This window comes from Diabrotica virgifera, chromosome 6 (genome assembly GCF_917563875.1).
Source record: "Diabrotica virgifera virgifera chromosome 6, PGI_DIABVI_V3a".
NCBI classification, from domain to species: Eukaryota; Metazoa; Arthropoda; class Insecta; order Coleoptera; family Chrysomelidae; genus Diabrotica; species Diabrotica virgifera.
The window spans coordinates 14,670,593-14,691,452 of NC_065448.1; the positions used below are offsets into that span (position 1 = coordinate 14,670,593).

General features: G+C 33.6%; 1 protein-coding gene across 1 annotated transcript in view; it reads left to right on the top strand.

The window, feature by feature from the left end:
- Nucleotides 1-20,598, top strand: part of LOC114325394 (dedicator of cytokinesis protein 9) — a 57,904-nt gene extending 37,306 nt beyond the window's left edge. Inside the window, exons 12-21 of the mRNA XM_028273457.2 lie at nt 310-456; nt 1,032-1,677; nt 3,723-4,223; nt 6,888-7,151; nt 7,419-7,700; nt 8,015-8,223; nt 8,356-8,907; nt 10,292-10,502; nt 14,916-15,207; nt 20,157-20,598. Coding sequence (XP_028129258.2) covers nt 310-456; nt 1,032-1,677; nt 3,723-4,223; nt 6,888-7,151; nt 7,419-7,700; nt 8,015-8,223; nt 8,356-8,907; nt 10,292-10,502; nt 14,916-15,207; nt 20,157-20,391 — 3,339 coding nt within the window. The 3' untranslated portion in view covers nt 20,392-20,598. The remainder of the gene's footprint in view (nt 1-309; nt 457-1,031; nt 1,678-3,722; nt 4,224-6,887; nt 7,152-7,418; nt 7,701-8,014; nt 8,224-8,355; nt 8,908-10,291; nt 10,503-14,915; nt 15,208-20,156) is intronic.
- The last annotated feature ends 262 nt before the right edge of the window (nt 20,599-20,860 follow it).

The following is a 20,860-nucleotide window of genomic DNA, read 5'->3' on the forward strand; positions in this document are numbered from 1 at the left end:
TGAATAGTTGTTTATTATCTTGAAAATATGGAGTTATACTTTAAACACATCAAAATATGTGTAATTATAGTTTAATATTTTGAAAATTAATCAAATACCTTGAAAAGGTACTTTGTTATCTTGATTAGGTCGGAATTTGTGTTAAAAAATCGTGTAAAATTGTATTTTCAAGTGTTTTTTGTGTTAATATATTTTTCAAGTATTTCCAATAATGTGCAAGATCTTGCATTAGCTCCGAATAATCCTGTTTTTTTTGTATTTATATCCAATTTATAAGGAATATTTATTCATATTCTGCGTCTATTTTAGATGCATCGATACGAAAGATTTTCAACGGAGTTTACAGAAAGAGTGGAACATTTAATGCAAGTCTTAATTCCTTACGTGCTTAATAAATACAAAGAAATGCCACTGGAAACAAAAGAATTGAACAAAAATATGGCGTTTTTCTTAAAGGTAAGTAGAAATATTATTAAATATAAAATAGTGAGTTTTACAACTGCTGGATTCTCTGCGCTCCGCTGACTATACACATGCGTCAAGATTTTGACAGTGAGCTGTAAGACTCACCTAGAAGTCGAATCTTTTGAATCTTATGAATCTTTTGAATCCGGTTAGAGCGCGCTATTTTCGGGAGGGGGGGCGCTGGGAAGTATAAGGGGGCAAGAATTTGAAACTGACTGAATATGAGAAAATATTGAAAGATCTCACTTCTGTTAGCTTTATTTATGATTTTTATCGTAAAATAACGAAGTTTGTGACTTACTTTATCAAATTGAACTTGTAAGCAAGCAAAATGATTGTCGTATGCCAAAAAATGATACCTATCCCGTGGTTTTAATATTACACTTAGGTTTAGATGAGTCGAATGCCTTTTAGGGACTTTTCTTCTCTATTTTCTCCCACGGCTGAAAGTTTTTACATAGACGTAGAAAAGGAATATCGAAAAATAATATGATATAATACAAAATAATGTACAGTTTGTGCAGTAAATGCAGTTTATTTAATTTAATAATCGTATTACCTTTCAGAAATGTCTTTCGATGGTGGACCGAGGATTTATCTTCAAAATAATTAAATCTTATATGGACAGATTTAATCCGGGAGATTCCAGAATCCTTCAGGAGTATAAATTTAATTTCCTGGAAATAATATGCAACCACGAACACTATATATCGTTGAACTTGCCAATACAGTACAACAGACTGAGCGTGCGGAATAGATCGCCAGATAACACCCAGGAATTCATCTTATCCGAAGAATTCTGCAAACACCACTTCATCGTTGGGTTGTTGTTACAAGAAGTGAAGACGTCATTGAATGAGGTGACACACGTTAGAAAGATTGCTCTCAATACGCTCAAGAATCTTATAGCTAAACATGAACTTGACGACCGGTATAAAAACAAACGACAGATGAGTCGAATAGCTCTACTTTACCTTCCTTGGTTGACAATAGTGTTGGAGAACTTGAGCAGACTAGACGTGAAAGACGAAACTAACGACGAAGAAAGCGGTAGTATCATCAACAGAATGTCCTCGAGTAGTTCGTTTCTGTTCGGCAAAAGCTCTGCCAGCGAGTACACTCCGAGGAGCCACAGGTTTACTCTTCATGTCGACAAAGACAGTCCGATGCACATCAGAAATTCGGCTTTTTTCGAAGCCATAGCTGGCCAATGTAAGTTTTTATTTATTTTCTAATTGGTTTGTTTATTTTTGTAATCAAAATAATTACATACTTTTACATAATAATATCTTAAATCAATTGTGTAATGTAAAAGTAATGTAATGTATTGAAAATCAACTATTTTCAATGGGTAATAAGCCACAATTTTACCAAAAAAAAAATGATTTTATTAACGTTTCGACGCCCAGACGTTTAGTATTATTCAGTATTATTTTGTATTTTGACAACGACACCCGACTTGGGCGTCGAAACGTTAATAAAATCCTTTTTTTTTTGTAAAATTGTGGCTTATTTCCCATTGAAAATAGTTGATTATAAAAATGCCACAAGGAAATAGCTTCAGAACAACATGTTTTGAAAAGTCATTTCTTATCTTTGAAAAGTTCTGTAATATATTAAAAAATCCCTTATTGTCTGGAAAATATCGTTTAACATCTAGGTCTGGATCCCGCGTATGAAAAAAAAGTTGATTAATAGCAAGCTGAAAATTTGTTAATAGCTTAAGGGTGTCTAGTCGGATAAACTTTGATATATGGGAACACTGGAACAGGGGCAGTTTTAATTGTGGAAGAGGTTAAAAATTTGGAACGGTCAGACCACGAAAACGGCACATTTATTTTGTCCGACAGAACAGACTTAAACTCTCCGAACAGAGATTAAACTCTCATGCAAAAATCAGACTGCTATTTATCACCTGTTATAATTCCTGTCATTTGACATATTCTATATGTTCCACTCATTAAAACGCCCATTTGGTGATAAATAGTAGTCTGATTTTTGCATGAGAATTTAATCTCTTTTCGGAGAGTTTAAGTCTGTTCTGTCGGACAAAATACATGTGCCGTTTTCGTGGTCTGACCGTTCCAAATTTTTAACCTGTTCCACAATTAAAACTTCCCCTGTTCCAGTGTCCCCATATATCAAAGTTTGTCCGACTAGACACCCTTAAGCTATTAACAAATTTTCAGTTTGCTATTAATCAACTTTTTTTCATCCGCGGGATCCAGACCTAATCTTCAATAAATCGTATTATATCTTGAAAAGATCTTGTAATATCATTGTATGTTACAATAACGAGTAATAGCTAGTGTAATAATGACTGTATGGTGTTTTGCCATATATAATCAAGTGATTTCTTCAAACTATCGTGTAATGTTCTGAAAAAGCATGTAACGTTTGAAAAAGTGGTTTGTTTTCTTGATAATATCGTGTTGTGCTATAATATAATCGCGTAGTATCTTGAAACTATCGTGTAATTTTGTAAAGAAGGGTGTAACTTTTGAAAAAGTAGTTTATTTCCTTGATAAGATCGTGCAATGTATTAAAATTAGCTAATATTTCGTATAAATCGTATATCTTAAAAAGATCGTGTAATATCGTGTAATAACTTTTGAAAAAGTGGTTCGTTTTCTGGATAAGATCGTGAAATGTATTAAAATTTGCTAATATTTTGTATAAATCGTGTAATATCGTAAAAAGATCGTGTAATATCGTGTTTTGAAAAACGGATATAACGTTTGAAAAAGTGGTTTGTTTTCTAAATAAGATCGTATAATGTATTAAAATTGGCTAATATTATGTATAAATCGTGTAATATCTTAAAAAGAACGTGTAATATCGTGTTTTGCCGTATGCAACCGCTTGCTATCTTGAAATTATCTTGTAATGTTTTGAAAAACGCATATAACGTTTGAAAAAGTGGTTTATTTTCTGGATCAGATCGTGTAATGTATTAAAATCGTGCAATGTTTTGTAGAAATCAATCGTGTAATATGAAAAATATGTAAAAGATCGTGTAATATCGTGCTTTGCCGCATATAATCGCATAAGATATCGAAACTATCGTGTAATATTTTGAAAACGGATGTAACGTTGGAAAAAGTGGTTTATGTTTTTGATAATATTGTATAATATATCAACATCATGTAACGTTTTATATTAATCGTGTAATATCGTAAAAATATCGTGTACTATCGTGTTTTACTGTATATAATTTAATTATTACCATTTTTTTATTCAACTAATTTGTGTTTCAGCTTTAGTAAACGGCAATTCAATGAGCATAGACTCAGACATATCAGCGGCTTCAGAAGACGCCCAGTCGTTCATTTCCCAAGATACAACCATCACCAAAAACGAAAATCTCAGGAACGGAGACACGAAAAGCAGCCACACCAGAACTACCTCGCACATTTTAAGATACGACAAACTACAACCTCAAGAAGTCAAAGACGTACTTCTGATATTCGTTTTTGTCGTCAAGTACATCAACGAAGACCAGCTGCTTTTATGGTGGGGCAACTATACCGATGCGGACGTGGTGAACTTTTTCACCGTTATGGAGTTGTGTTTGTATTGTTTCCGGTACCAGGGCAAGAGAAATATCAACGTTGTCAAACTTAATACCTCCGAAGTTGTTAAGCCCAAGACGAAAAAGGCTCATACGCTACCGGCGAGGATGAATCCTTCGGAAATCAATCACGAAACTACCGGAACGTTGCTTATACATGCCCCTAGAGAAAATTTGTTGGAATCTGGTGAGTAAATTTAACGTATTTTACTTTTGGTGGAATATATTTTACTAAAATTCGTTCCTTACCTTTTCAAATACAGTTAAATTAGAAAATACTGAATTGTTTGGAAATTTATTTTAGTTCCGAAGCTCCCTTAACCGTCTTTAGTGAGTAAATGTACTCCTTTAGGCTCCTTTAATGAGTAAAGTTAGACATGTTTTAGTTTTGGTGGAATAATTTTTACCAAAATTCAGCCAAAAATATTACATATTTTACTTTTGGTGGAATATTTTTAACCACAATTCGGTCCTTATATTTACAAATGCACTTAATCACAAAATATTCAATTTTATTTTCGTCTCAGAGCTCACCGAGTCCTCTCTAGTGAGTTTATATATTCGGACAGCTTGGATATTAGTGCACCCTATGTAACCCACAGCTGAATCTTATGTTTGTGCGTCACAGTGTTGCCATACTGTTTCCTTTATTTCTTTCATGTTTTCAATCAATGCTAAATGTACCTACAAGAATAATATAATAATTTTATAAGAACGTTTACTTCTCCGTCATTATACCAGGTAGAATGACAAATGAGGTGTCAAATGAAAGCTTATAATCCATGGATGGTTCTAAAGGTGAGAAATTAGACCAAGGTTGTCTGTCCGTCTGATCGCGAATATAACTCCTCCGTCACTATACCAGGTAGAATGACAAATGAGGTGTCAAATGAAAGCTTATAATCCAAGGATGATACTAAAGGTGAGAAATTAGACCTAGGTTGTCTGTCCGTCTGTTCGTCTGATCGCGAATATAACTCCTCCGTCATTATACCAGGTAGAATCACAAATGAGGTGTCAAATGAAAGCTTATAATGCAAGGGTGGTATTAAAGGTGGAAATTTGACCTAGGCTGTCTGTCTGTCCGACCGCGAATATAACTCCTCCGTCACTATACCAGGTAAAATGACAAATAAGGTGTCAAATGAAAGCTTATAATCCAAGGATGGTACTAAAGGTTATAAATTTGACGGTCTGTCCGTCCGACCGCGAATATAACTCCTCCGTCATTATACCAGGTAGAATCACAAATGAAGTGTCAAACTTCTCATCTTTAGTACTATCCTTGGATTATAAGCTTTCATTTGACACCTAAATTGTTGTTCTACCTGATATAGTGACGAAGAATTTAAATTCGCGGTCGGACGGACAGACAGCCTAGGTTAAATTTCTCACCTTTAGTACCATCCTTGGATTATAAGCTTTCATTTGACACCTCATTTGTCATTCTACCTGGTATAATTACGGAGGAGTTGAGTTTACAAACAGACAGACAAGACGGACGGACGTGGATAATTCAACGTTTTCACATTTTTTCAAAATTGGTGAAAACAACAACATAATAAACTTTACTTAATTGGTGTTTCAAAACTATAGTTGGTTCGCTAAACTCAGACACAGCTGGCTAGTGATTTTAGTAAGTAATTTTTCCAATTTGCTAAAATTGGCAAAAAAAATAATTACTAAATAGTTAATAATTACTAAATAGTTAGTAATTGTGCCAATTTTGGCAAAATTGGCAAAAAACAAAAAAATTACCTTCTAAAATCACTAGCCAGTTGTGTCTGAGTTTAGCGAACCGACTATACTTATTTTTTACACATTACACAATATTACAAGGTTTCTAGCAAGTTAAACTTTACAATGATTTAAAATAATCAAGTGAAAACCTATCTATGCATAACATAATATGTTATGTATAATAATATTATTAGAACATACCTAAAATGCACAAATGATACATTTCACACACAAATAATATCACAAAAATTTGTAATGTGATAGTATGAAAAAATAGAGGATACGGCAACGGTGTTACATGTCATGCTCGGATCCAATGCCAAAATCTACACAGACATTAGGGTGCACTAATATCCAAGCTGTCCATTCTGTCCTTACATTTACAAATACAGTTAATAACAAACAATTTTATTTTTCGGGAATTTATTTGAGTCTCAGAACTCTTGTAGCCTTCTATAGTGAGTAAATGTATTCCGTTGGCTCCTTTAGTGAGTAAATGTAACATATTTTATTTTTGGTGGAATGTTTTTTACCAAAATGCAGTCGTTATAGTACAAATGCAATTATTCATAAATATTCGGATATTTCTTGTAATCCAGGGCTCTCTTCAGTTGTTTTTTATATTACAGAAAATAATACATACTGCTTAGATTTAGATTAGATATATGTACATCTTTTAAATGGCAACACTGCACGGTTCCCACCATAAGAGACGTAAACATTAGCAAGTGTATTAGTTGCCGACGGCGTGGAGTCTCAATTTCACCAGCGAAATAGAGATTGCTAATTCTTTTAGTTTTTGAATATTCTTGGACAAGTGTTATTTGCATAATCGCTGAAATTATTCATTAATTTAATTAATAAGAATATTTTTCATTATGTATTCAGTGATTACAATAATTTACAATACTATGCAATAAAGACTAATAATCAAGAAAAGAGAAAAATTGATAAAGTGATAGAGTTGATAAATTTTGAACATCTTGTAACAATTAAAATACAATAATTATAGTATACAGCAATGTTACCAATTTTAGCGGTTCCTTCAGTGTCTTATATCTAATCACAAACTAAACAGTCTGTATAATCAAATAATTAAATTATTTTGTAGAAGATGAAGTACAGCGACAACAACAAGCAATTTTGGAACAGCACCTGTCTGGAGAAATTGGTATGATTACTTTAGACTGCATGGGACTGTACTGTATGCATTTTCGGAAAAAGTTGTTAGCAGATTGCGAGAACGAGGTGTTGAAGAAAATTTTTAATATATATCTAACCTTTATTCAAATCGGACAGAGCGAAAGTTTGTTGAAACATGTTTTCGCTGCTCTACGGGCGTTTATCAACAACTTTTCTTTTGTGTTATTTCAAGGTACGTATTTATTTATCTTAAAAAAAACACTGATATTTTTAACGTTGTTTTTATAAATTTTTCTATCCCTGTTCACTATTTGCCATGTTTCTTAATTCTTGTGGTCTTGCATAACTAAATTTTTCTTACTTTTTTATATTTATTCATTCAATGTACTATCAAATGCATTTTCAAACTTCTCAACAGATCTACATTTAACATAATTCAAACTTTTCTTGCTCGCATTCATAGAGCACATGTTTCTATTTCATAAAATTTATATTTTAGGAAATGCAGTCCTCTGCGGTAGACTCTGTTACGAACTACTTAAATGTTGCAATAGTCGATTGGCTTCCATACGACAGGAATCTTGTGCCATACTATATTTACTAATGAGAAGCAATTTCGAATTCACCGGTCGCAAAAGTATCACCCGAGTACATCTTCAAGTCATTATCTCAGTTTCTCAGATGTTGGGTAATATCGTGGGATTGAACAATGCCAGGTTTCAAGAAAGTCTGTCTTTGATCAATAGCTACGCCTCGAGTGATAAAGCCATGAAAGGAACAGGTAAGGTTATATGTCATTCCAATACTCCTTTTATGTTTGATAAATTTGCAAAAATTACTATCTGAATATAAAGATAAACACATGAAATAAATTTGAATTCACTGTATTTAAAAAATTCTAGATTCTTGTGAAATATGCAAAATCTGACAACGCTGCGCAGTAAAATTGAACAGGTGATTGATGACGTAACAATACGTTTGTAGCAAAAATACTATAGGTTTCACATTTAACTTATAATTAACAATTTTATTAAATATTTTTTTACAGTTATGTTGTAATAAACGCTAGTAAATTAAGTCGATATAATTTTCTAGGATTTCCCGTTGAAGTAAAGGATTTAACAAAACGCGTAAGGACTGTTTTGATGGCGACAGTTCAAATGAGAGAACACCATCAAGATCCCGAAATGCTTGTCGATTTGCAGTACAGTTTAGCCAGTTCTTACGCCTCAACGCCCGAACTGAGGCACACTTGGTTAGAAACCATGACCAGACATCACATTAGAGATGGGAATTACTCAGAGGTATGTGTGCAAACAGTTTTTTAGGATTTTTAATAAGATTTTTTAATTAATCCGGCTCGAAGGACCAAACGTTCGTTCTAAAATATTTTTATGCGTGTATCTTTTGTATATTTACGATTTTATTGTTTTTAGGCCGCCTGTTGTCAATTACACATAGCTGCCTTAATGGCGGAGTACCTAAAGCTGAAGAAGATACAGAATTGGGGCGCGGAAAAGTTCGAACTCATATCTTCAAATATCCCGAAGGATGAAAAAGGTTTAAAGCTCGATTCGGGTGTACAGGACGTGCAATATACGGAGTTTATTCTTCAGGAACAGCTCGAACGGTGTGCGGAATACTTGGACAAAGCTGAGAGATACGAAGTTTTGGGGGAATTGTACAGGCTTATAATTCCGATTCACGAGAAAAAACGGGATTATGATATGCTCAGGAAATGTTACAGCTCTCTGGCAGATAACTACGAAAAGGTTATAGAAACGAATAAAAGCGGTAGAAGACTTTTGGGCCGGTATTACCGGGTAGGTTTTTACGGACAAGCATATTTCGAAGATGAAAATTGCACTGAGTATATCTACAAAGAACCGAAAGTTACAGCGCTTAGTGAGATTTCCGAGAGATTGTATAAGAAATATTGTGATAAATTTGGATCAGATGCTGTGAAAATGATTCAAGATTCAACCCCGGTATGTATAATTATTTTTCAAATATATATGTGCGAGAAATATATTTTACTTTTGGTGGAATATTTTTTAACAAAATTCAATCCGTACATTTACAAAGACAGTTAATCACAAAATATTTAATTGTTTGGAAATTAATTTTAGTCCCAGAGCTCCCTTAGCCCTATTTAGTGAGTACCATTAGTAGTGTACTCCATTAGCCTCATTTAGTGAGTAAATGTAACATATTTTACTTTTGGTGGAATATTTATTGCCAAAATTCAGTTCTTGAAATACACTTAATCACAAAATATTCAATTTTTCGGGAATTTATTTTGTTTCAGAACTCGTTTAGCCCTCTTTAGTGAGTAAATGCATTAGCCTCCCTTAGTGAGTAAATGTAACTCTTGGTGGAATATTTATTGCCAAAATTTGGTACTTATATTTACAAACACACACTTAATCACAAAATATTCAATTGTTCAGGAATTTATTTTAACCCAGAGCTCCCTTAGTCTTCTTTAGTGAGCAAATGTAACATATTTTACTTTTGGTGGAATATTTATTGCCAAAATTCAGATCTTATATTTAGAAATACACTTAATCACAAAATATCCAATTGTTCGGGAATTTATTTTGTCCCAGAGCTCCCTTAGCCGTCTTTAGTGAGTAAATGTACTGCATTAGCCTCCCTTAGTGAATAACATATTTTGGTGGAATATTTATTGCCAAAACTCAGTTCTTATACATATTTAGAAATACACTTAATCACAAAATATTCAATTGTTCAGGAATTTATTTTAACCCAGAGCTCCCTTAGTCTTCTTTAGTGAGCACATGTAACATATTTTATTTTTGGTGGAATATTTATTGCCAAAATGCAGATCTTATATTAACACGTTGACGGACAGTGCGTCCAATGTATAAGCAAGTGTTGTGACACTTAAATTTCTTTTAGCGCTTATAGTTTATGGAAAAAATGAGTTTTTTAACATTTGTTGTAAACATGTGGACGATGACCATGGACATTGTGTCATATTTAATATGCACCTGTAGATGTAATGTCACATTTTTGACACCGATTTTTTGTCACAACTCATTATTTTAAAAATGTCGTCTATAGACGTTGTGTCACATTACATCAATAGAAATTGGACGTCTTATAGACTTTCTGTCCGTCAACGTGTTAAATTTAGAAATATGTACAGTTAATCACAAAATATTCAATTGTTCGGGAATTTATTTTGTCTGGGAGCTCCCTTAGCCCTCTTTAGTAAGTAAAAGTATTATTACATTAGCCTCCCTTAGTGAGTAAATGTAACATATTTTACTTTTGGTGGAATATTTACTACTAAAATTCGGAAAAATAATACATTGTCATAATTTTTATTCTTTTATTCATTATTAGGTTTGTAAAGCTGAGCTGGATCCAAAAATAGCGTATGTACAGGTAACGCACGTCATTCCGTACTTCGAAAAACACGAGCTCGAAGAAAGGCAGACGGAATTCGAGCATAACCATGACATTAACTGTTTTATGTTCGAAACGCCTTTTACGAAAGAAGGAAAAGCGAGAGGAAATCCAGAAGAGCAATGGAAAAGAAGAACTATATTAACAAGTAAGTGTAATTCTCTTTTTTTCCATCCTTTATATTCTTCTTCTTCTTGACTGTTTTTACGACTCGGGGTGAGTCTTTGCCGCATCCATCGTAGTCCTCCATCTTCTACGATCTTGCGCTTCCATTTCCCATACCACCAGTCCTAGATAAATCGGCTTCAACATCATCCTTCCATCTTTTTCTGGGACGGCCTACTGATCTTCTACTGTCTGATCTCTCAAAAAACACTGTCTTTAACATTCTGTCTTGCTCTAATCTTCCCATATGACCTGCCCATTTTATCCGGTTAGGTTTTATATGTCTGACGATATTTTCAGTACCATACAGAATCACCAATTCAGCATTACGGCGCCTTCTCCACTCTTCTGTCAGTTCATTTCTTTGAGGGCTAAATATCATTCTGAGAACCTTCCTTTCAAACACCAGCAGCTTATTTATTTCCCGCTGATGTAGTGCCCATGTTTCACTTCCGTATGTAACAACTGGGCGAATAATTGACATGTACACTCTTAATTTAGATTGTCTTTTTAGCAGCTTAGATCCAGCCATCTTTGATGAGACCTCTTTGTCTATGTGGTTGTCATCTGTAATTACCGCCTCCATAAATTTAAACTCTTTTACTACTTCGAAGTTGTGGTCATTAATAGTTATATTCTGCCTAACTCGTGATCTTAGATTTTTGGTTACTAGCATGTATTTCGTCTTCTCGTCATTTATTCGAAGACCCAGACTACATGTTTCCTCCTTAAGTTATGAAATCACCTCTCCCGCGTCTCTTATACAATGAGCGACTGCATCTATATCATCAGCAAAGCAGTGGCGGCTCGTCAGGGTCGGCATTTATGGACACGTTATAGATTTTTGAAATATTTAATTTAATCGGAGTTGATGATATTCGTTTTTGTGAAATAAAAAATATATCTGTGAGATAATACAGACTAAATTTTATCCATTGTTTTTAAAAGAATTCGATCCCGATACGTTAGTTAAGTGATCCCTGTGCGCTGTGCGTAAGAGACTTCAAATTAATGATCCTATAGCCATGCACCCCGCACCCGTTTGCGATTGTGTGAATTCTTATTATAAAGCCCGGCACGGCATGCCGTCCCCAGATCAACGATTTGCTTATAATAAGAAGCTATGGAATATTAGCCGATAGGCAACAAATTATACATTCCCCGTATTTATTTGAATGGTAAGTACGGCAGCGGGTACCTCTGCCGAGCGGTAATCTGCAAACGGCAGAAAGGCACGTACGTAGCCACGTATTGCCTGGCTAGCGCGCTCGGGATAAAATTATGAAATAGGTAAGTAGTTTTACGTCGTTTAATTATTATTGATATTGTAATTCTTTAAGTTGTTAGGAATTACCATTTAGGGGACAGGATGTATCGGAGCATTCGTTAAATCAAGTTAATTATAGAGAACAAATAAAATTGTTTAACAAATACGATCTGGAATTTTCTAATTTATTTTCTGACTCGAAGAATATAGCGGCGTACCTAAAACAGCACAGAATGAAAGAATCAATTGGTAGTTACATTTTGATCCTTTTCGGTAGAAGTAGACGAAACTTCTGATAGAGGTAACATGTCATTCACAAGTATCAATAATTGTTCTTCGATACGCGTTACGTCTAATATTTATGAGAGGTTGTTAGGTTTTCAGACGTGAGTAGAAGCCATAAGACAGAATATATTTTTGGTGTTTTAATTTAAAGGACAGATTAAAATTTTTTGATATCAAAAATAAATTGGTAAGGCAAATTTATGACGGGGCTGTCTTGATGTCCAGTGAATTGTATGGTCTCCGGACAAAAGTTAAAACAATTGCACCAAGCAAAACTATTATTTACTCACTGTTATAAGTCATTGACCTCTTTGATTATTCAAAATTTAAAAGTTACGCCAAAGAATTTTCAAAATATCTATTAGACAAGTTCATTAAAAATTATCCATCATTTTTTAATCAAATAAAATAAGAAAATGGATTAACAGTTTTATATTCTGATCCAAATATTTTCGGAAGGTGGGATAAGTTACAGACTATGTATAATTTTATATACTGCAATTCATTAGGTACAACAAACTGTTCCCGAAATTAATAAATTATTGTGCTCAAATGTGGGCAAATTCTGTCTCAAATGAACGGGATTTCTCTTGTCTCAAAAGAGTCAAAACGTATTGTCGAAACATCATGAAACAGGAGAGAATGTCAAACTTGTCTCAAATGTCGATAGAAAAGAACTTTTAAAATCTCTCCAAAACAATAATAAATTTTACAATTACGTTATAACCCATTTTGCTACTTCGAAACAACATAGACTAGAGTTAATTTATAAACAGGTATAGTTTCTAAATTTATAGGAAAAAAAACAAAAAAAAAACAAAAAAAAATTAAAAAAAAACAAAAATCAAAGATCTCGTATGAAATTGAAGCCTTTGGAGACAAAACCTTGCCGACCCTGTCCATAAAGCCACGAGCCGCCACTGCAGCAAAGGCCAATAGTTTTGATCCTCGGTTCGCAAATCCCCCTGTCACCCCAGATAATATTTTACTTATTGCATATTCTTCTTCTTCTTCTTTTTGTATAGACATGACTGTCTGTTTTCAATGTGCCTCTAGTAAGTTGTCGTTCCATCGTTTTCGTGGTCTTCCCACTGATCGTCTTCCTATTGGGGAACCGTCTCTCGCTGTTCTGACTACCCTATTTGTTGTCATTCGTATGTGGTCATTCCATTCTATTCTTCTATTTCTTACCCAGTTATTAATGTTATCCACCTTGCACCTCCGTCGTATATCTGTACTTCTAGCTCTGTCCCATAGAGTCTTACCATCGATTTTTCGAAGGGTTTTCGTCTCCGCTGTTTCGAGCAATCTTTTTGTCCTCTCTGTGTCGGGCCGTGTTTCTGCCGCGTATGTCATTATTGGTCTGATGACTGTTTTGTAAATTCTGCCTTTCATTTCTTTTCCGATATTTTTATTTCTCCATATTGTGTCATTCAGGCAACCTGCGGCTCTGTTTGCTCTATTCACTTGATCTTCCACTTCTGTTTCGAGCCTTCCGTAGCTAGATAGTGTGATGCCTAGGTAGTTAAACTCCATCACTTGTTCAATTATCTGACAAGTTGTTTTTCTCCCATTTGATATCATTTTTTAGTTCTTTATTTTTTTTATTATTTCGTCCATGATCAGGTTGAACAATAAAGGACTCAAGGAATCCCCCTGTCTTATCCCATTGCCGGCTTCAATTGGGTCAATTAGTTCATCGTCCACTTTTACTTTGATTGTGTTGTTCTGGTAGATGTTTTCTATCGTTTTAATTATTCCCAGAGGTACCATTCTCGAGTATAACAAGTGGATAACGTCCTTTAATGTGACCCTGTCAAATGCTTTCTTAAGGTCCACGAAACATAAATGCCGGTTTGTTGTATTCCAACGATTTCTCTTGAACTTGTCTCATAAATATAGCGTCAGTGCATGACCTTCCCGACCTAAAACCTTGTTGTTCTTCTGCTAATGTTATAATTTCATTCAATTTGTTTGTTGTCACTTTTGTTGTTAATTTTAATGTTGTGTTTAATAAGTTAATCCCTCTGTAATTCTCCGGGTCTGATTTGTCTTCTTTTTTTAAGAGAGGTTTTAGAATGCTTGATCTCCATTCTTGTGGTATTCTGTTTTGTTCTATTATTTTTTGTATTAGTTTTAATAGTTGTTTAGTTAGATCTTGTCCTCCGTACTTTAGGAGTTCGTTCGATATTCTGTCCTCTCCTGGAGATTTTCTATTTCTTAATTTTCTTAATGCTTCCTTTACCTCTCCCTCCTCGATGTTTATTTCTTCGTTTGTCGGTAACTTCAGGTGTTGGTGGTTCATTATCGTCGCCTTTAGCAAATAGAGATCGGAAGTAGTCTGCCCATGTTTTCTTCTGAATGTGTTTCGCTTTTATTAATTCGTTCATCTCCTTTCTTTGCCCTCTGATCATTCTCCATACTTCTTTTTGTGTTCCGTAGAAGTCGTGTTCCATCTGTGTTGAGAAACTTTGCCAGTGCTCCCTTTTTATTTGCCTCACTAAAGTATTCGTTTCGTTTCTGATTCGTGTGTAGTGGTTGTATGCCTGTTGTGTTTGTTTTGTTCTGTATTGTAAAAAGGCTTTCTTCTTTTCTTCGCATTTTATCTTAACTTCCTCTCTAAACCACGGGGTTACTTATTGCTTATTCTAAGGTCAAATTGAATATCAACAGTGATAAAGGGTCTCCTTGTCTAAGTTCTGATATTATACTAAATGGCATCAATGTTCTGTTTCTTATCTTTACCTGTGCATATGAGTCTGTCACGCACATTTGAGTTAGCTCCACTAATTCTTCTAGTTCTTTTAGTTGATATCTTGCAATATATGATACAATTGTTTGTAGCATCCTACTCATTTCCTTACGTGAAGAAGAGAATCGTAGTCAAAGGCGTTCGGCAAACAGAACTGACTCCGATCGAAGTTGCCATAGATGAGATGCAGAGCCGCGTGGCAGAATTAGAAGACGTGGTTTTCACTCAACCGACAGATCCCAAGAAGCTACAGTTACGATTGCAAGGCAGTGTTTGTGTCCAAGTAAACGCTGGCCCCTTGGCGTATGCTAGCGTTTTCCTGGATCCTGCTTTGTCGAATATGTATCCCGAAGAGAAAGTCGAGGAATTAAAAGATATATTTAGGTAAGAAATTGTTAAAATACTATAAAAAACGGGATATGGCAGGGAAATCACAGCTTTCTTTAATCCATTTTCTTTTATTTTAATTTATTTTATTTTAATTTGATTATTTTATTTCAATTTATTTACTTAATTTCATTTTAATTTATTTAATTTATTTTATTTCAATTTATTGTATTTTAATTATTTTATTTTATGAAGAAACACGCATTGAACTGCGTTAACTACTCTACGTAGTGTGTGGTCACGTGATCTACAGTTTCAGTGGTTATACTTGTTACATGGCGTTTCTTTTGTTTTTATTTTTTCACTCCTCTGCGCCGATCAATGTATTTCGTCCGTAGACCGCGATAAGAAAGCTATGCTTCCAAAAAGTAATTAGTTAGTATCTATTGTGTGATTTTTCAAGCTTAACATTTTTTCAGAGAAGGTTCAGGTCTCTGAAGGGTTGACCTGTACGTGACTCTTACCGCTGGGTATATAAATATAAGGCACAGTTTAAAAAGAACTGTTAATTTGTTAAACAGTTAATTTCTTAACTCTTCTATCTGGAAGAGTACTTGAGAAGAATTTTTGGAAATATTAAAGTGGTGAAGGTAGAACAAAGAATAGAATAAAACCCAATGTCGAGATGATGAGTCGTTTTAAAGAGCCTGCGATATCAGAAGTTGTAAAAGCATCAATATTGAGATGATTGAGATATTTAGAAAGAATGAAAGAAGAAAGAATAATAAAGAAGAAAAAATATTAATAAATACATAGATGGGCGACAAAAGAAGAGTAGGTCGACCAAAAAAGAGATAGTTAGATGAAGCGGAAAAGGGCCTTAAAGAGAAAAATGTTAGAAATTGGAGAGGAAAAACTAAGGACCGTAAAGAATGGAGAGTAATTTTTAAGTAATGGGTCTAAAAGGCCTACGTTAGCACATTTTTTACACACATATAACATTTTTCAGCGAAAACTTTTCGTTTATAAATTCGCAAAGTCTGTGTGTTATTGCGCTGCCGTTCCTGCAATACTCAGATCAGATTTATCGATGGATTCTTATGTAGTTTTTTCTTCTGAATCCAAATCTGAAAACGGCATTTCGATATCTCTAACCGTCTTCGGGATAATCGACCTCAAAGTCTAAAATGTGACGTCACAATCCTTTTATTTTCTGCCGACACACTAATAGTATAAGAGCTGTGAGACATTTTTGAGTAGGTATTTTAGGCAACCTGAAAATTTTTCAGGTGACTTTTCTATGATAGCCTAATACAAAAATGCCGGTCTGGCTGGAGGGTAGCGGTTATTTTCCCCAAAAATCCCCCCCAAAGTTAAAAAAAGGGCAAAAATTGATATTACAAAAAATACCATTGACGTGACTTTAAAGTAAATTTAAATATTCAAATATAAAGAAAATAAACAGACCAGGCGATTTGAGGGCGATTTTAACTCTGCAAGATACTTGCATGGGCGTCCCAGGATTATTTTCAGGGGATGCATCTGAACTTCACAAGATTTCATCTGAATCTGTACATACTATTAACGAGTATAAAATATACAACTATACATGCATAGCTATGTACACTCCTTCCGGGCAGGGAGGTGCAATTGTTATTTTGACAGGGTATTTTTTAATATTAAAAATAAATATTCTAAAAAAGACAGGTTTTTTTTTGGTGAAATTTTCCAACTGCCATGTGATCAAACAAATTACGGGTGCATATAAATGAAAAGCGCTATAGGTAAGCACCAGTGTGAGAAAGAGCGTATACCGATAGCTGTTTGCGTCCTCTGTTCTAACTGAGCGAGTCCGTTCGCTCGGGAAAAATCACGTGACCTAGCGATAACCATGTTGTTGTAACTTTTTCTTAATTAAAGGAAAATAATACGTACTGTACAATACAGTGATGAGCAAGCTAATAACCGGCAAAATAGCTCAAAAGGTTGAAAACATAACACATTGCGAAACAAAAAGAGTTTCATCTCTTTTTGTTTCGAGATGTATTATGTTTTCCATCTTTTGAGCTGTTTTGCCGGTTATTAGCGCGCTCATCACTGTAGATTTTGCAAATATGATAGAAAAAAAAACAAATGTATTATTATAAATATATAGGTAGAAAAGTATTAAACTATAGACTAAATTAATTCTGTGTCTTGTACTTCTTCTTCAAACTCCTCATCTGAGCTTAAATATTCATTCTCTTTTTCTTTGTTAGACTCCCCTCAAGACTCAGATTCGTCTTCTACCTAATCTGTAAATAGTTATAATATGTATTTAGAGTTAATTAAAAGATTATTAGTGATTAATTAATTGAGTTGCTACGTATTCTTTCTTTTAAAACCAATACTTAATACTTTTCCTTATATAACCAATCACATCAGGTTTTTTATTTCTTAGTATATGACCAAAGTAGCTCATTTTTTTCCTTCATAGTGTTGAGTATTTCTTGTCTAATTTTCATCTTTCTTAATGTTTCCGCGTTTGTTACGTGTTGTGTACATTATTTTTTTACATTATTCGATAACACCACATCTCAACAATGGCAAGTCTTTCTTCAGATGCGCCCGTGGTTGTGCAGGCTTCGACTCCGTACAAAATGACAGAGAATACGTAGCAAATCAATTAATTAATCAGTAATTAATTTTTAATAAATTCTAAATGCATATTACAACTATCTACAGTTCATGTAGAAGAAGAATCTGAGTCTCGAGGGGAGTCTGACGAAGAAGAAAAGAATGAATATTTAAGCTCAGATGAGGAGTTTGAAGAAGAAGTACAAGATTCGGACACAGAATTTATTTAGTTTATAGTTTTATAATTTTCTACCTATATATTTATAATAATAAATTTGTCATTTCCTATCATATTTGCAAAATCTATTGTATAGTACGTATTATTTTCCTTTAATTAAGGAAAAGTTACTTAAAAAACTATAATATATAACAATTACTCTAACGTTTCGAGGCACAACAACATGGGTATCACCAGGTCACGTGATTTTTCTCGAGCGAACGGACTCACTTCGCTAGAACAGAGGACGCAAACAGCTATCGGTATACGCTCTTTCTCACACTGCTGCTTACCTATAGCGCTTTTCATTTATATGAACCCGTAATTTGTTTGATCACATGGCAGTTGGAAAATTTCACCAAAAAGCTGCCTTTTTTAGAATATTTATTTTTAATATTAAAAAATACCCTGTCAAAATAACAATTGTACCTCCCTGTCCAGAAGGAATATACATAGCTATGCATGTATAGTTGTATATTTTATACTTGTTAATAGTATGTACAGATTCAGATAAAATCTTCTGAAGTTAATATGCATCCCCTGAAAATAATCCTGGGACGCCCATGCAAGTATCTTGCAGAGCTAAAATCGCCCTCAAATCGCCTGGCTTGTTTATTTTCCTAATATTTGAATATTTAAATTTACTTTAAAGTCACGTCAATGATATTTTTTGTAATAACAATTTTTACCCTTTTTTTAACTTTGGGGGGGATTTTTGGGGAAAATAACCGCTACCCTCCAGCCAGACCGGCATTTTTGTATTAGGCTATTATGGAAGAGTCACCTGAAAAATTTTCAGCTTGCCTAAAATACCTACTCAAAAATGTCTCACAGCTCTTGGACCATAAACGTCAGCTGAAATCGTTGCTAGTAAGTAGGCTAGTTTTTTAATCTGAATTTGTTAAGCAAATCATAGGTTATTTACATTATTTGAGTTTGACACTTCGTGAATGTCAAACTAAATTTTAAATAAAGTATTAATAAAATATCAATGACATTTGATGGTGAATTTAATTATTATATAAAATAAATACGATGTTTAAAAATACAATTTGAGTATATTTTGAAAGCAATACTTTTTTAACAATTTTAAAAAGGTTTATACGAGTATACGGTTTCCCCTTTAATGGGAGTACCTAATGATAAATGGACTGTTCCATTTGTTATAAAATGAAAATTGTTATTATAGTCGGTTCGCTAAACTCAGACACAACTGGCTAGTGATTTTAGTAGGTAATTTTTTTGTTTTTTGCCAATTTTGTCAAAATTGGCAAGATTACTAATTATTTAGTAATTATTAACTATTTTTTTTTGCCAAATTAAAATTACTCACTAAAATCACTAGCCAGTTGTGTCTGAGTTTAGCGAACCGACTATATGAAATGTTTGGAATAAAAAATTATGGTCTGATATGTGCATCCTTCTAATGGAAAAAATATTTTTCTACAACCGTGTTAAAAATGCAATTTTTAGCACTCCATACGAGCTTTAAAAATGCTACTTCAAGGCACTAGTGCTTTAAAATTTTTAAGGCACTGCAGTTCGTATTGACCGTATAGGCAATTTTGATGTATTGTCAAAAAAATATAAAAATGGAATGTCAGTCTCAAGTTCAAGTAAAAGTTTTTGTAGATATTGTCCTGTAATTACGTTTGTAGAAAAAATATTGTATGATATGCGTGTTAAAAAGTACATTTTTAAGGCATGTGAATTGCAGAATTCGCTTCGCTCATTCTGCAAACTTTCACATGCGTGCCTTAAACGTGTACTTTTAACACATATCATAAATAACTATTAAAGATTTTTCTCAAATTATGGATACCAACAACATTTTCATTTATAACTCTTTCATTTTTAATTTGACGAAGAAAAGTTATTCTTCATAAAAAGCTCTTCATGGTCTAAGATTTATGATGCAAACATCATATATCAAATTTTATTAATTTTATACGAGGTATATAAAAAATATGAATTTCGTTCAAAAGTAAAGTACCTTTATAGTTCACAACATTTAAATTAGAATGATATAATTGCACATTAAAACATAATTTTTAATTCTAAACAACTTTTCATAATAGCAATTTTCCATATTATGAATTAAAATACGTAAATAAACACAAAGTTTTCGTTAGGATAATTCTCGCATTTTTAGCTTGTTTATTATTGTTTTCAGGGAATTCCTAAAGATATGCTATTCGGCACTTCAAATAAACAGCAAACTGATAAAATCGGAACAGATCGAGTACCAAGAAGTGCTGCGCCAAAACTACAAAAAACTATGCTCCTCCTTGTCGACTTTGTTCGGGGAAACACTATGGCCGCACGACGACATGGGGAGCTTCAAGAGGAACAGCATGGCACTGTTCAGTGCCATAACGGGTACATCACACAATTCGAGTACAGCTTGAAAGTATTAAAACATAAGTGATCATATATGCCTTCGAAATATCGGATAGGTCCTTTATGGTATAGCTTAAAAATGGTTTTCCTAGTTTTTTTACTTATTTATAAGTGTTCGTGAACAGCTTGGACAGTATCAAACTAATTTTGTGCTTTAAAACAAATATTTTCTGTAAAATTATTCCCAAAACGGAAATTATAAAAAGTTTGCTCTTTCTAATATTGTTTCCTCACCACAAATGGTAAAATAAAAAAGAAAAATGCTCCCTGGATTTTCTAGACAGGTGATATACACTGCTCGCCAAAATTAACCCATAATTTTAAAATTATAATTTCAGTCGTAATGAAAAAAAATATATTTGAGCTTTTGTTCTTTAAGGTTGCTATTAGAAAATCTGAAAAAATTGTAGGGGAGGAAAGTGTGCTAAATTTGCGTTATGGAGACCTATTGGGGTGTGAAGATTAGGTCCTAAAACG